Source organism: Centruroides vittatus, unplaced genomic scaffold (assembly GCF_030686945.1).
Source record: "Centruroides vittatus isolate TY-2023 unplaced genomic scaffold, ASM3068694v2 scaffold_654, whole genome shotgun sequence".
NCBI lineage: Eukaryota > Metazoa > Arthropoda > Arachnida > Scorpiones > Buthidae > Centruroides > Centruroides vittatus.
Genome location: NW_027122714.1, coordinates 367,020 through 380,163, shown reverse-complemented (window position 1 = coordinate 380,163; position 13,144 = coordinate 367,020). Strand labels below are relative to the sequence as shown.

General features: G+C 34.6%; 1 protein-coding gene across 3 annotated transcripts in view; it reads right to left on the bottom strand.

Moving 5' to 3' along the window:
• The window catches only part of Ctl2 (Choline transporter-like 2), a 56,747-nt gene extending 47,437 nt beyond the window's left edge, over positions 1 to 9,310 (bottom strand). For 2 of the 3 annotated variants that reach the window (XM_067287735.1, XM_067287738.1), the window contains exon 1: positions 4,510 to 4,728. In XM_067287735.1, coding sequence (XP_067143836.1) covers positions 4,510 to 4,537 — 28 coding nt within the window. In that variant the 5' untranslated portion in view covers positions 4,538 to 4,728. Of the gene's footprint in view, positions 1 to 4,509; positions 4,729 to 9,128 lie in introns of those variants that run through there. The other variant, XM_067287737.1, reaches the window with a different exon arrangement.
• Positions 9,311 to 13,144: the final 3,834 nt, after the last annotated feature.

Below are 13,144 nucleotides of genomic sequence, written 5' to 3'. Positions count from 1 at the left end.
GAAGGCGAACTATTCGGATTACTTTGATTATTTCGCCCTCCAGGAGGGGTTCTACGGTTTGCGGTCGCGGGGGTTCGAGTTAAACCGTCCACTCTGGTCTTTAGCTCCCGCATAGCTGACGTTAGTTGGTCTATCTCGTCCTGTGAGGGGGAGTCTATCGCCCTTTCGCTGTCCCGGACTGTTCGCAATATTCCCCGCGGATGGGAGGTGAGCTGTTCGATCGTCTCCTCACTGATGGCGGCTTTGAGCGCCTCGTCAAAGGTCTCAGCCTCACGACTCATTACCCTTCTGCGGATCCTTATATCGATCCCGTTAAGGAATTGCGCTTTCAGCCGTTCGTCTAACTCCTTCCATTGAATGCGCTGAATAATAGCGGCTTCCGTGGTGTCTGCTCCAGGCTCCGGCGTAATCTCGATTTCCATCGTGAGCGCTTGAAGTCGGGCGGCGTATGCTTGCACGTCCTCGTCCCGTTTTTGGACGCAGGTATAGAATTTACTAAGTCTAAACGAATAAGGTTCCTGCTCAAACCGCGCGATCATTAAGCGTTTAAATTCGTCGAACTCGTCAACCTCTTTGATTCATCGGTCTTTCCGGACGAATTCCTGAGCTATCCCAATGAGTTTGAGCTTGTCTACGGCCAGTATTTGGGCCTTCGACCATGCCGCGACCTTCGTTACATCCGCTAAAAGGTCAAAAAAATCCACAACTCGGAGGCCTCCCGTTTCTCCGGAAAATACGGGCAGGAGTGGAATGATTCCGCCCAACCCTCCTAGAGTGAGGGGATTTGGATTCGGATTGAGTGAGGGGATTTGGATTCGGATTTGAGTGAGCGGGTCCTGCCGTAGGTTGCGGATTGCCCTCCATTCTTCCTGATAGGTTTGCTTAGATGGGATTCCTAGTCTTTCTACCTATGATTTAGTCCCTACTTCGACTGGAAATGGTCCTTTTTATTCGAATATGGTCCTTTCCGCTCTATTGATATTTCGAAGGAATCAAACCCCACTCCCGAAAAACCAATTTGTGGGTGCCGGGAGGCGGACGGAGTCTCGTTCCTCCTTTTTACGGCTAACAAGTCCGTTAGACTTGCCCACATCAAGATGGCGGTTCGGATGAGTTACGCGTTACGCGAGTGGAGGAAGTGAATGGGTTCGACGGTAGAGCGGCGGATGATAATATTCGAATAAAGGACATTACAATGGATAAAACAATAACAACGATTTATTAAGAATAACATAACGATTACAAACGCGGAGAGCGACTGTCGCCTGAGTATGGATCCGCGGAGGGAGAGTTTACACGACTTTGGGTCATACCTCGTGATCCGGGTCGGTCCGAAGACGGGTCAAAGTAGTCGTTCGGTCGGTTTCCTGTGGACTTCGGCGTGCACCCACCTTGTCTCCCTGACACTACGTAATCGGCCCCCCCCCTTTGTTCGCTCGTTGCCCTTTTATTGTCCCGGTCACGTGTCCAGTGTCACCAACCAGCGATTTTCGTCGGTTGTTCCTTCTGATTTCATATTTATTCCTTTTGATTCATATCCTTTCACCACGCTGGAAAAGGATGTATCGTTATCGACTTAATTCCGGTGAGTTTGAACTTTCACAGTTATATACAGGGCCAGCTCAGACATCAGGGTGTTTGGGCCCCAGACCGAAGCCCTGCATTCCGAGGGGGCAACACACTTTCAAATTTCTAAGAAACTTTGATGATGGAAATTATCTCTTGCAAACATGGGGTCTGCTAATAATTTTTTCCTGAGGCCCTGAAAAACCTCCAGCCAGTCCTGCTTATATATGAGAATAAAACAAAATGTGTACTGTATATACATGGCATTAAAAGACTTACACAATATAATTGGATATAATCATCTGAGTAGAACTATAGTATAGTATTTTCCAGAATAAGAATGGAGCCAACATGCTAGATCCTAAATGCATGTCACTGCTACCATAGCTAAAAAGTTCAAGTTGTATCATATGACACATCACATGTTTTTTGTTTGTAATCTCATGTTTCTGAGGAAAATGTCTGAAACTTCAAACAGATGAACAGAAAATTATTTTTTTAAACTGCTATAAACTTTGCAATGAACACTTTACTATTTTCCTTCACGTATATAGACTAATGAACATTGCTTTTTGGAATGAAAATAGTACAAGAGGACAAAAAAGGCATAAGCACTTTTGATTTTTTTTTTTTTTATTAGAAAATTCCTCAAATATAAATAATTTAAACAAAAACAAAATTGGTAGAATTGAAACAGAGTATGAATATTAAAAATATTTACAGTTTAAATACAATTATTGGCCAATATAAAATTACATTTAGAAATTCTCAAAGAATTTAAAAACAGAAAACTTGTTTTTCTTGTATGTCTGTATGCACACATATGGGAAATCCTTTGTTACTATAGTAAATACACACCTTTATAGTTTATATATATTAAAGGAAAACACACTAAGCAAACTCTCCTTATAGTGCCTAATAGTGACCTCCTTTGGAACAAAATTAAAACAAAAAAGGGCATTAACTGAGATATATCAAAAAAACAAATATATATTGACTTCTGCAAATATTTACACATACATTTATTTAGATCAGATTGTGAAAATAAAACTATAAATACACAAAAACAAGACTACTAAATAAAATCACCCAATTAAATTTCATTTGTTCCATTTAAATTTATACCAAATTGAGATTTTTTTTAGCGTTTAGTTCATAAACTCAAATGGCAAAGTTTTTTTTTATATCATTTACTTTAATTTAAAAAATTAGATTTTAGTCAAATTTAAATCTAATTTCAAAATAATTGTATCTTAAAAAATTAATTTCTTAGAAATGAATTTAACTAAGTTCTTATAGAAACTTAATAAACTTCAGTTCATATAAATAATATAACAAAGATAAAATTTAGATTTGTGGATTTGTTAGATTGTTCATACAAATAGTCTCATATATATATATATATGAGACTATTTGTATAAACAATATGAATCCTTTAATGTAAGAAATAAGATTAAAACTTTTGCAGTTATGGGTGAGGTTGCCAATAAGAATTATGGATCTCCTGACATTTGGATTTCCTAGCTTCACTATGAATCATTTGAAATCAGGAACCCTTTGTCTTTTCTCTCTAATGAGGAGTATAGGCCAGAGGGCTATAAATGGCCTTGGTTGTGGAAATAAATTGAATCATCATGGCTCTTAACGTAAAAGCTTTACAATTAAAAATAATTAGTTTAATTTAAATTAAATTAAAATCTATGAATTTTTTCCTAGAATTTCATAAACTCTAAATTTAATTTGATATTAATTAACTAAAGAATGATTATTAATTAAATATTTTAAAAAAATTCTTTAAACAAACTATTATATTCTTAGGCCAATTCATTATTGGCATTAATATAGTCTATATTATTTGGCACAATACAAGATTAGTATAATGTAAAAGACAGTGATTTATGTAATATCCTTATTGAAACACACATTTTTTGAAAAATATTTATATCTTAGGTTATTTAAAAAAATAATAATAAAATAAAATCAAGTTTAGATATATAATACATTAAAAGAGAATAAATACATGAGTCTGATGTAAACAGCAAAAAAAATTACAATTTTTTTTAGTTTTTCTTCAATTGATTGTCCATTCCCCAATTAAGTCTGATAAAAATCAATACAAATCCTTTACTCTAAGATCAGACTTTTAGGCTCCAACAAATAAAATTACATTAACATACTTCTTCTCATGTGCTATAATAGTACTTGTAGAACCAGATATTATTCAGAAATATTTTTAGCATATTTATGGGTGCTTATTATATGTGAAGTAGTTATTATGAAAATGCTAATTTATTAAAAACATAAGAATCAACAGGAAATGAAGCACCAGATGGGGTCTAGGCTTGTCACATATGCAGCCCACTTTTCTCCTTAAAACAGGACTTCATTTATCAAAAGAAAAAAATTCTATTAATACCAGTTTAATGTTTTTACATAGGAACAAAATACAATTTTGGGTTTCCTCAGTGTCCTGGAGCCAAGTAGTGCTGATCCCCTAAATCAGTAACAAAGAGAATCAGTGAATTTGCTTCCTTCTTTATTCAGTTATTGACTCATTCGACACAACCGATCCAAATTAGTTTGCTTATATAAAAAGATAAGTTATTTGGAGAGAAGTAATTCAATGTAGAAAATGTCAGAAACATGAAAGGGATGTCACCATTTAAAATGAAACCATTCACATAAAAATGCCGATTCTCCGGTAGAAGTCACTTTTATGTAATAATTTGTGTATGTGTGTATATACACTTATCTACATACACCAACCTGTTGATCACTTGGAAACACTGACATTTTATCACCAGGAAAGCGGATGTTAACTAAATTTCACAAATTTGATCGCGCTTCGACGAAGAAATAAAATTATCGCACGAAACCATTTCAAAATTACACATAACGAAGCCATCAATAAACTATAGTAGGATAAGAAAAAGCAACTCTTACCATACTTTCCTTCTTCTGGAGAACTCATAATGCCTTATAACACGATTATTAAACGGAAACACTTTAATAAACATTAATTTAACATGACTCTGACGTTATTTGTAAGAAACAACGACACACGTCGACTATAAATAGCTACGATAACAAGAATGGACACTCCTATGAAGTTGAAAGCATGTCCCTCTTCTATCTGACCACGTGATCTTCTATAAGTAAATAACGCTTTCTCCCGCTGTTATTGAATATTTTCTGGCATAGCGCCATCTGCTAAGTTACGACGGAAAAAATATCGATTTTATACTTTTATTTTTTTTTTATTTTTTTATTTTTAAATAATTCGTTTTATTTCATATGTTTTTTATTTATATTAAAATGTTTTTATGATTAATATTTTTCTATTTAGATATTAAGATTATCGTTAATAATTTTTTCTCGGATTTAATCGCAGACAGTCAGCGTAGAGATTTTCATTACAGTGACGATTATTTCGTTTAAAAATGTTAAATTTTGTAATTTAAAACATGTAAAAAGCACATTAAATTAAAATAATACAAGCTTTTTACTAAATTTGGCTATTTTAAAATTGGTTATAATAACAAATAGAATAAAAGTTGTTAAATTTTCTTTGTTACAGTAACTTGCTTCATCCATAAGCAAGAAGCTAAATAAGCTGTACCTTAGGGCTTCGCTTTAAGAGTCTACATCTAGGGTCCCACATTTTTATACGTAGTGTTATTTGATGGAGGGAAAGGGCCTGTTATATGTTATAACTTAGAGCCACAAGTCTAACGGATAAGTCTAGCCCCGGATAACTATATTAAAATTCTTCAAGAAGATCTTTAAATGGCACCATGATGAATTTAGCCATTTCGAGTGACATTTTGCTCCAAAATTTATTAGATTATTCCACAATTTATAATGAAATTTTTGTACATGTTTATAAAATGTTACTTATACGTTTAAAGCGTATAAATATCAAACAATACTCGATCAAATCATAAATTTCGAATTGTGTGACTTTCAAAGCGGCGATATTTGCATGTTGCAATGAATGATTAAAGCCATTTCCATGTCAAACTGACGAATTTTACGTGATTCATCAACAAGTACTTCACTACTCGTACTTGTTTTCATTGATTTTCCGATCGATTTTTCTCTGGCAAAGCGCTAACTCTTCAACCGCTAGAACTTTTTCTGAACAGTTTTATAGCTTAAATAACATGAAAAATAACATAATTGTTTAATTAATAGATATTTTATAGATAAATATTAAAAAATATAAACCGAAAAAAATATTATAGAATGCGAGAGAAGAAAAGCAATTTACAAAGCGTTGTTTGCTGCTCTCCCAAATTGACAAACTGGCTCCAAGTTGTCGCGACCGCTCCAATATGGCCTGAAAATTGCTCTACATAACGAAATTACATCGCTGTATGTTAAATGTGATCAAATATAAACTTTAGCAGCCTTAATTTTTTTCAAACAGTAAAATAGTTTTTTATATACATATTTATTTATGTCGTCATTAATCAAGATTTTTAAAAACAGAAGTGTGGAGTTGCAATGACACCGCCGATCGATCTTTGCATTGTATCGATCGTATAATTGTGATATTATCGATAACAGTTGTAAAATATAGACTTATATGAATGAAAACTTGGCGACAGCTGACTGCAATGTGAACACAGTAGCTACTTTTATGGTTCACTCCACATCGATCCATAAAGAAATTTTTAGAAAAATCTGCTTTTTGTTCTTTCGTTATTTATTGGCTGGAATGATGCCAGGAAGAAATGAGGATATATAAGTGTTATAAACGTGAATATAATTGGTTTCGATCTAAAATTGTTACCAAAAATTGCTGACGAATCGTCATTAAGATGTTCTCATTTGCATACGAAATTTCACATTAAAATAAGAAAAAAATTGAATTTATTTTTAATTCAAGTTCTATATTTAATTCAGCTATAAATTTTTTTGATAAGGGAGTTTGGTTAATTCAATTAATTTTATGTAAAATTGGATTAACAAAATGATGATTTTATGCGTAATTTATCTTAAAATATCTGTAATATATAAAATTTAATCATCTATATTTTAATGTGTGTATATAATTCCTTTAGTGGATCTTAGGAAAATAGGATGATAGAGTAGGATGGTAAAAGAATGGATGATAGGAAAAAGGAAATTAAAAGACGAAAACTAGAACAGAAAGTAGATAAGAGGGAAAATAAAAATTAATTAAAATAAATATTTAAGGGCTGTCTATAAATGACTTCCACACTGGAAGGAGAAGGGAAGGGGTTGAGCTTCAGTAGACGTCCGTTTATTTCATTGAATTTTCTATAGTTTATGCATTTTATTATTCGTATAGTGATGAAGATTTTAAGGGGGTCGAGTTTTGTTGGACATCCGAAGAGGGGAAGGGTTACAGACAAACTGGGACAAGAGAGGAAGGAGAAGTAAAACTTTTAACAAAAAATGCGGACGTAATTTATGGACAGCCCCTTAATATTTTATATACAAGCGGCCGGATGGCCGAGCGGTCAAGGTTAGCAGCCTGCCGCCCTGGGGGACCCGGGATCGAATCCGGATGGGTCGAAAAATCCCCAGGAATTTTTCGGGGGTGGTCCGTTCGGATATGTCAGGCCCCGTCCCTCACCACCCGGTCGCCCCATTGTGGGCCTGGCCGAACCCATAATGGGCTTGCTATAAGAAGCCCTCTTAGTGCCCACTGGGCGGAAAGAGTTTAAAAAATATATATATATTTTATATACTATGAAAATTCATGAATTTTTACAGAATTAAATTTTTTACGATAAAAAGTTCAAAAAGTGCGCTTTATAAAGTATAGCATCGTATTAAATAATAAAATAACGTTTTGTACAAAATTCAGAATGATGTCGTCGTTATAATTAATAATCATTTAACGCATAAACATCCTAAATTTTAATTAAGTATAGAAAATAAACAGAATTTTTCACAAAAAGATTAAATTACTTAATTGTTTGCGTAATTCTTCTAGTTATTTAGATCCACTCATCCCCCACCATCCCGAAACCCGGTAATCATAGCCAAATGTAGACTTTAATTATTATCGGTTGAGGCCGATTGTTTTCAACGCGAAAACGTGTACGTCGGACGTTCGGCGCCGCTTTCCTGTAAGCCTAGAAGTTTGAGAATGGCGTTTGGAATGTCGAGCATGATTCCACTGACTTTCCAAACGCTATTGCCAAACTTCTAAAACTTCGACCTCAATCTCGCTATTGTGTCTATCTGTGTGACCGTCTGTGTGTGTATAAATGCACTGCAGGGGTGTAGCCACGCCCAATTTCGAAAAACATGCGACCAATAAAAATTTTTCCTCCTCCCTTATTTTTTAAAATATATTAAAATTATTGTTGTTCCAACTTAATATCGTATACCCGTTAACCAATCCAAAACTTCGTTACATCTTTACCGTACTGAAACAGTTTTATAAGTTTACGTAAAGAGGCAACCACTGTTACTGTTTGTATCAGATTTGAAAAATTCATACCGTTAAATACTATTAAAATAAAAATATTTTCTAAAAAATTTTTCAGCCAGAATATATATAAGTAAATCCAGAGTAAAAATGTAACTAATCGAAAACATCCTAACGTATTTTTCCCCTTGTTTTGAATGAATATGCAGTTCCTTTTATCAATGTTTAACGCATCATCATCGTTTAAGGAATGCACTTTTTCTAGTTACTTATTCGTGAATTAAAGTGATTTTTAATCAGTTTAACAGAAAAATTATAAAATTTTATTACGAAATACATTTACTTTAATCCACTTTTCTATAATTTTTGCATTGTCTGAAATTCTTGTTTTGTTTTTAAATAATACTGCTTTCCTATCATCCACTCGCCCAATCACTCGCCTTCCTATTATTTAATTTTTTATTTTTCTACCGTTCCACAGTACTATCATTATAGGCGGTGACCAGACCCTAAACACCGGAGTTCGATCGGGGGTTCACGCCTCACTCGGACGAGCTGGCAGCGGGAGTTTTTTCCGGGTTTTCCTCCTTGCCAATGACTCCTGAATAGGGGCCAGCTTCCCCCCAAGTCCTCCCGGAAGGCATTTCTATCTCCCCTTCTCGCGGTGGCCGTCTCCTATAAGGCCGGCTTTGGTCGCGCCCGTGACCTCTCTTCTGTCTTCCCGGATTGGCCGTCTTCTATAAGGCCGTCTCTTCGGTCGCTGTGCGATCACTTCTCCTGTTTCTTCTGGAGTATAAAGCCACATATGAGCTACACTCCTCTAGCCAAAGAAAAGGAATCTTCGGGAAACTATCATTATATATTTTTTTATTATTCACTTTTTTATCATCTATTATCCACTGTATAAAAATGGATGCATTAATCAAAATAAAAATTCTGTTATTTATTTTCAAGACGAATTCCTACCTTCAAATTCCTCTTCAATCCAAATTGCATAAAGCTTTAATGATAGTAGCCACGTAATATAGATAAAATATTTTTTAAACTGCTTTTGTTAAAAATTTAGATTTTAAAGTAAGTTTTCTATCCAAAAATTTCTTCGAAACTAAATTATTTTTAAAATTAAAATATTAATATTAAATTGGATACTCACTGTAAGTCATATTCACTTAAAAATAAATATTTAATTGCTTGAAGGAAGGCTTTTTTTATGTTCTTTAATTCCCTCTTCACAAGTTTAAACAACAGCAACAAGTATTACGAAGGACAACTACAATAAAATGATAAACAAAACCTTTCGACCTTCGAAATATTTGGAATCTGACCTGTTTAATGACTGTATTGTAGGTGTATTCGAATTAATTTGCATGTTTATATTTAAATTTATTATTTTATTTTTATTAATAAATTGTTAAAGAATTAATTTCTGATGTAAGAAATAATGTAATATCTATTATTTCGATACACACGAATGAGTTTTGTAAATGTTTCAGGAAAATTTTAGACTTACAAGTTATTACAGTCTTAACCAATAAACGACGGCCGATTCTATCAACGAGCCCGGACACTAAACATCCTATTTTCGACCTGCTAACAATGGTCATTGCCTTCAAAAGTATAGCAGGCTATAATGGTGCATTGTGCAAAATTGGAGGTAAACGAAATGTATCGTGGCATTTCCTTTACCACCAGATAACTCTAATCAGAAATATCACGTCTTTTCTCTTCCCTTTAGAAAATAAAGAAAACGGAAATATTGTGCCATTTACAAGGAGGGGGAATACGATTGTATTGCTTAATTAATAAAAGGTAATATTGATAAACTCAAAAATTTGAATATTTATATCGTTACCATATCCTGATAGTAGGCAATCTATGCAATAAAAATACACAAAACGCAAAAGAGCCCACCAGTGGCCAAGTGGTTTCGTTCCCTGAACACTGGGTGGGAGGTTTGTAGTGGGTTAGTGTCTCGCCAGTATGGGCTAGCCAAGTGGAGTTTTCCTGATTTTCTCCACGTTTGTAACGTCTGAATAGGGGCCAGTTACTCTTAAAAAAACCTCTCAGAAGGCATCCCCCTAGGCAGATCGTCCAAGTGTTGCGTTGTCATAACTTAATAAAACAAACAAAACACAGAAAAATGGGATACATGTGTAAGTTTATACCCCTACCCCGCCTATTGCCCTTAAGTGTGTATATCGGTTCGAACCCACTCGAACCCCCTTTTCACGGAAAGTGGTTTGTGTTATGTCTTCAGTTCATACGACCTTTGCAATTTTCATCTCACTTCCAAATAGCAGATGATTTTTATGTCAACCCTGTGAAGAACGGCCACTGACTTTGGTCAGTGGCCGTTCTTCACAAGTTTCACTGTATTATACGAAAGAGCTGGCGTTTTATATTGCTCGTTTTCGAGCAAATTTATATTAAAAAATTCAAAAAAGGAATGAATTTTAACGATAATATCGTCGCTAATATATTAAACCATTAGTTTTCTTTCCACGATAATCCATTAAAATGATATCGATCGGATCCGGAATTTTTATGTGATGGAAATATGTAAATGAAATGTGTTTTTAATCTCATAAAATATTTAATTTATTACTATTGTTGGACCTTAAAAAACTGCGGTATAATTTTCTCGAAGCTATAAAATTCCTGTATTTTTTAATCTTTCCGTTTTATGGGCACTAAGAGGGCCTCTTTTCAGCGATCCCATTATGAGGTTGACCACACCCACAATCGGGTGGTGAGGGATGGGGCCCAACATATCCAGACAGACTATCCGGGTTCGATCCGGGTCTCCCAAAGCGATAAAGAGCCATCTTAACCTCTCGGCCATCCGGTTGTCTCCACTGGTGGGCTTTTAGAACAAAGGGAAAGTATTGTAATCGGTCAAAGTTTGGCCCTCCGTATTTTTGCATTTTACGACGTTTGAAGGTACCATGATCCTAAAGACATACTAAAAAAAAAAAAAAAAAAAAAAAAAAAAAAAAAAAAAACAAACAAAACAAAATCCAGCAACGAGTGAATAACTTTCCCAATTTCACTAGCAAAGTTTGCAACACGCTCTTTTGTCGGTAATTCTTTAAAATAAAACTGTGTGTGGCGCCATCTTTTATGCGATTTTATTAAAAATTAAAATATGTTATTAATTATTATACAAAGGCAAAAGGATTAATCTTAAGGGTAAAAACGAGTTTATTTAAGACATTAGCGAGGTTGAGGTCGAAGTTTTAAACGCGAAAACGTGTACGTCGGACGTTGAGCGCCGCTTTCCTGTAAGCCTAGAAGTTTGACAATGGCGTTTGGAAAGTCAGTGGAATCAGGCTCGACATTCCAAACACCATTGTCAAAACTTCTAGGCTTACAGGAAAGCGGCGCTCAACGTCCGACGTACACGTTTTCGCGTTTAAAACTTCAGCCTCAACCTCGCTATTATAAACGCCAATAACTAGTAAAATCTTCCTTAAGACCGATCTCACTCGACACATTTCACGTGACCCCACTCTATCTCTTCAACCCCTTGACCTTTAACTACCAAAATTTAAAAGCATCGATGCTAATTTTGCTGATTGATACCGATAATTCATGCGAAGTACAAAACAATTTGCCGACAAGAAGGGGCGATACGGCTCTTCAAACCCCCAGTAGAATCGGTCCTGGTAGGGGATCATATCTCTAGTGAGATCTAATTTACTTAAAAGTTTACTTATTATTAGCATCTACAATTTTCTTAAAATTCAATTCGCAAAAATAAGAGTTTTACTTTTTATAATAATTAATAGTGTACAGTAGACCCCTATAACACGGGTTCATATAACACGGTTTCCTATAACACGGCGAAAAAATTGCGATCAGTTTCGTATAACACGCTAAAAGAGACTCGTATAACACGATAAAACGTCATCGCCGACTCGTGTCGCGACAAGATTGGTTGAATCTGGACCAATAGTGGACTAGCAGCCGAACTACTTGCCGCCGTCAAGACCACGCATATATACGGAGAGTTTATGCGGGAAAGTGTTGATAAATTTTTATACAGTTCTTGTGAAAACAACATTTACAGTATTATTCAACGGCCATAAAAATTATATTTCTATTAATGATGTCTCCAAAGTTCAGCGAATTCTTCGCAGAAAAAATAACTTATCAGGAAACGCATCCGCCGTTCGATGAGGCGCTCCGCGACAAAAACAAGCTTAGGCAATGGAGTCTTCAAACGGTGCACACTCGATAAGTAATCCAAAATTTTTTGTTTATAGCATAGTTTATATGGATTATTCCCAAAAAATTATACGTGATTTGGAAATGTTGAGTCAAATTATTCTAGAATTGATTAATTTTATAGAAGAAAACCTTTCAAACAGCCGTAGCCCCTAAAGTGCACACGTTCCGGGCTATGATTGGCTCATATATTAAAAAAAGGAACTCGTACAACACGGATTAATATAACACGGAACGTATCTACCGTGTTATAGGGGTTAAAATAAAATCTGATAACAGATGGCGCCACAGTTTTTCCCTTAAACCAAGGTTTATAAACACAAGGCCTGCACACGATGTATCGCAGTAGTCACCACATTAGGTCCTTTGAGGTTAGGTACGGTGTTTCTTGAGCAAATACGGTTATTTGTTTTTTCAATATCAATTAGTTGAATTTCTTGTTATCTATTCTTTTTAGATGGTACTGGTATATTTTATTGTTTAATAATGTACTGAACTTTCTTAATGTACTGTACCTGTACGTTAAGAAAAAACATCCTCTGCTTACATTTTACAAGCTTTTTCTAACAATGCTTTTAGGACACTACATATTGCTTTTCAGATTTCAAAACATATTTATCACAGGAACCACATATTATCATCATAAGAAATATTCACTAACCAATTATTTTTCAAAAACATTTATATTAATTAAATTGCTGTTGTTTTTATTGTGATGATTTCTGCTGCGTGAAATTTGTAATATAATAGCGAAGTTGCGGCCGAAGTTTTCATCTCTAAAACGTGAACTTCGAACGTCGGCGCTGCAACTTCGCTACTAATAAATGTTTTAATAAATAATGATTAAGACTACAGAAGACTTGCTTAGAAGACTACAGAAAATTATTTTCCACTTCTAGAATTCATGTTTTCTTTTAGCAGGAAATTTGAAATTATAAAAGG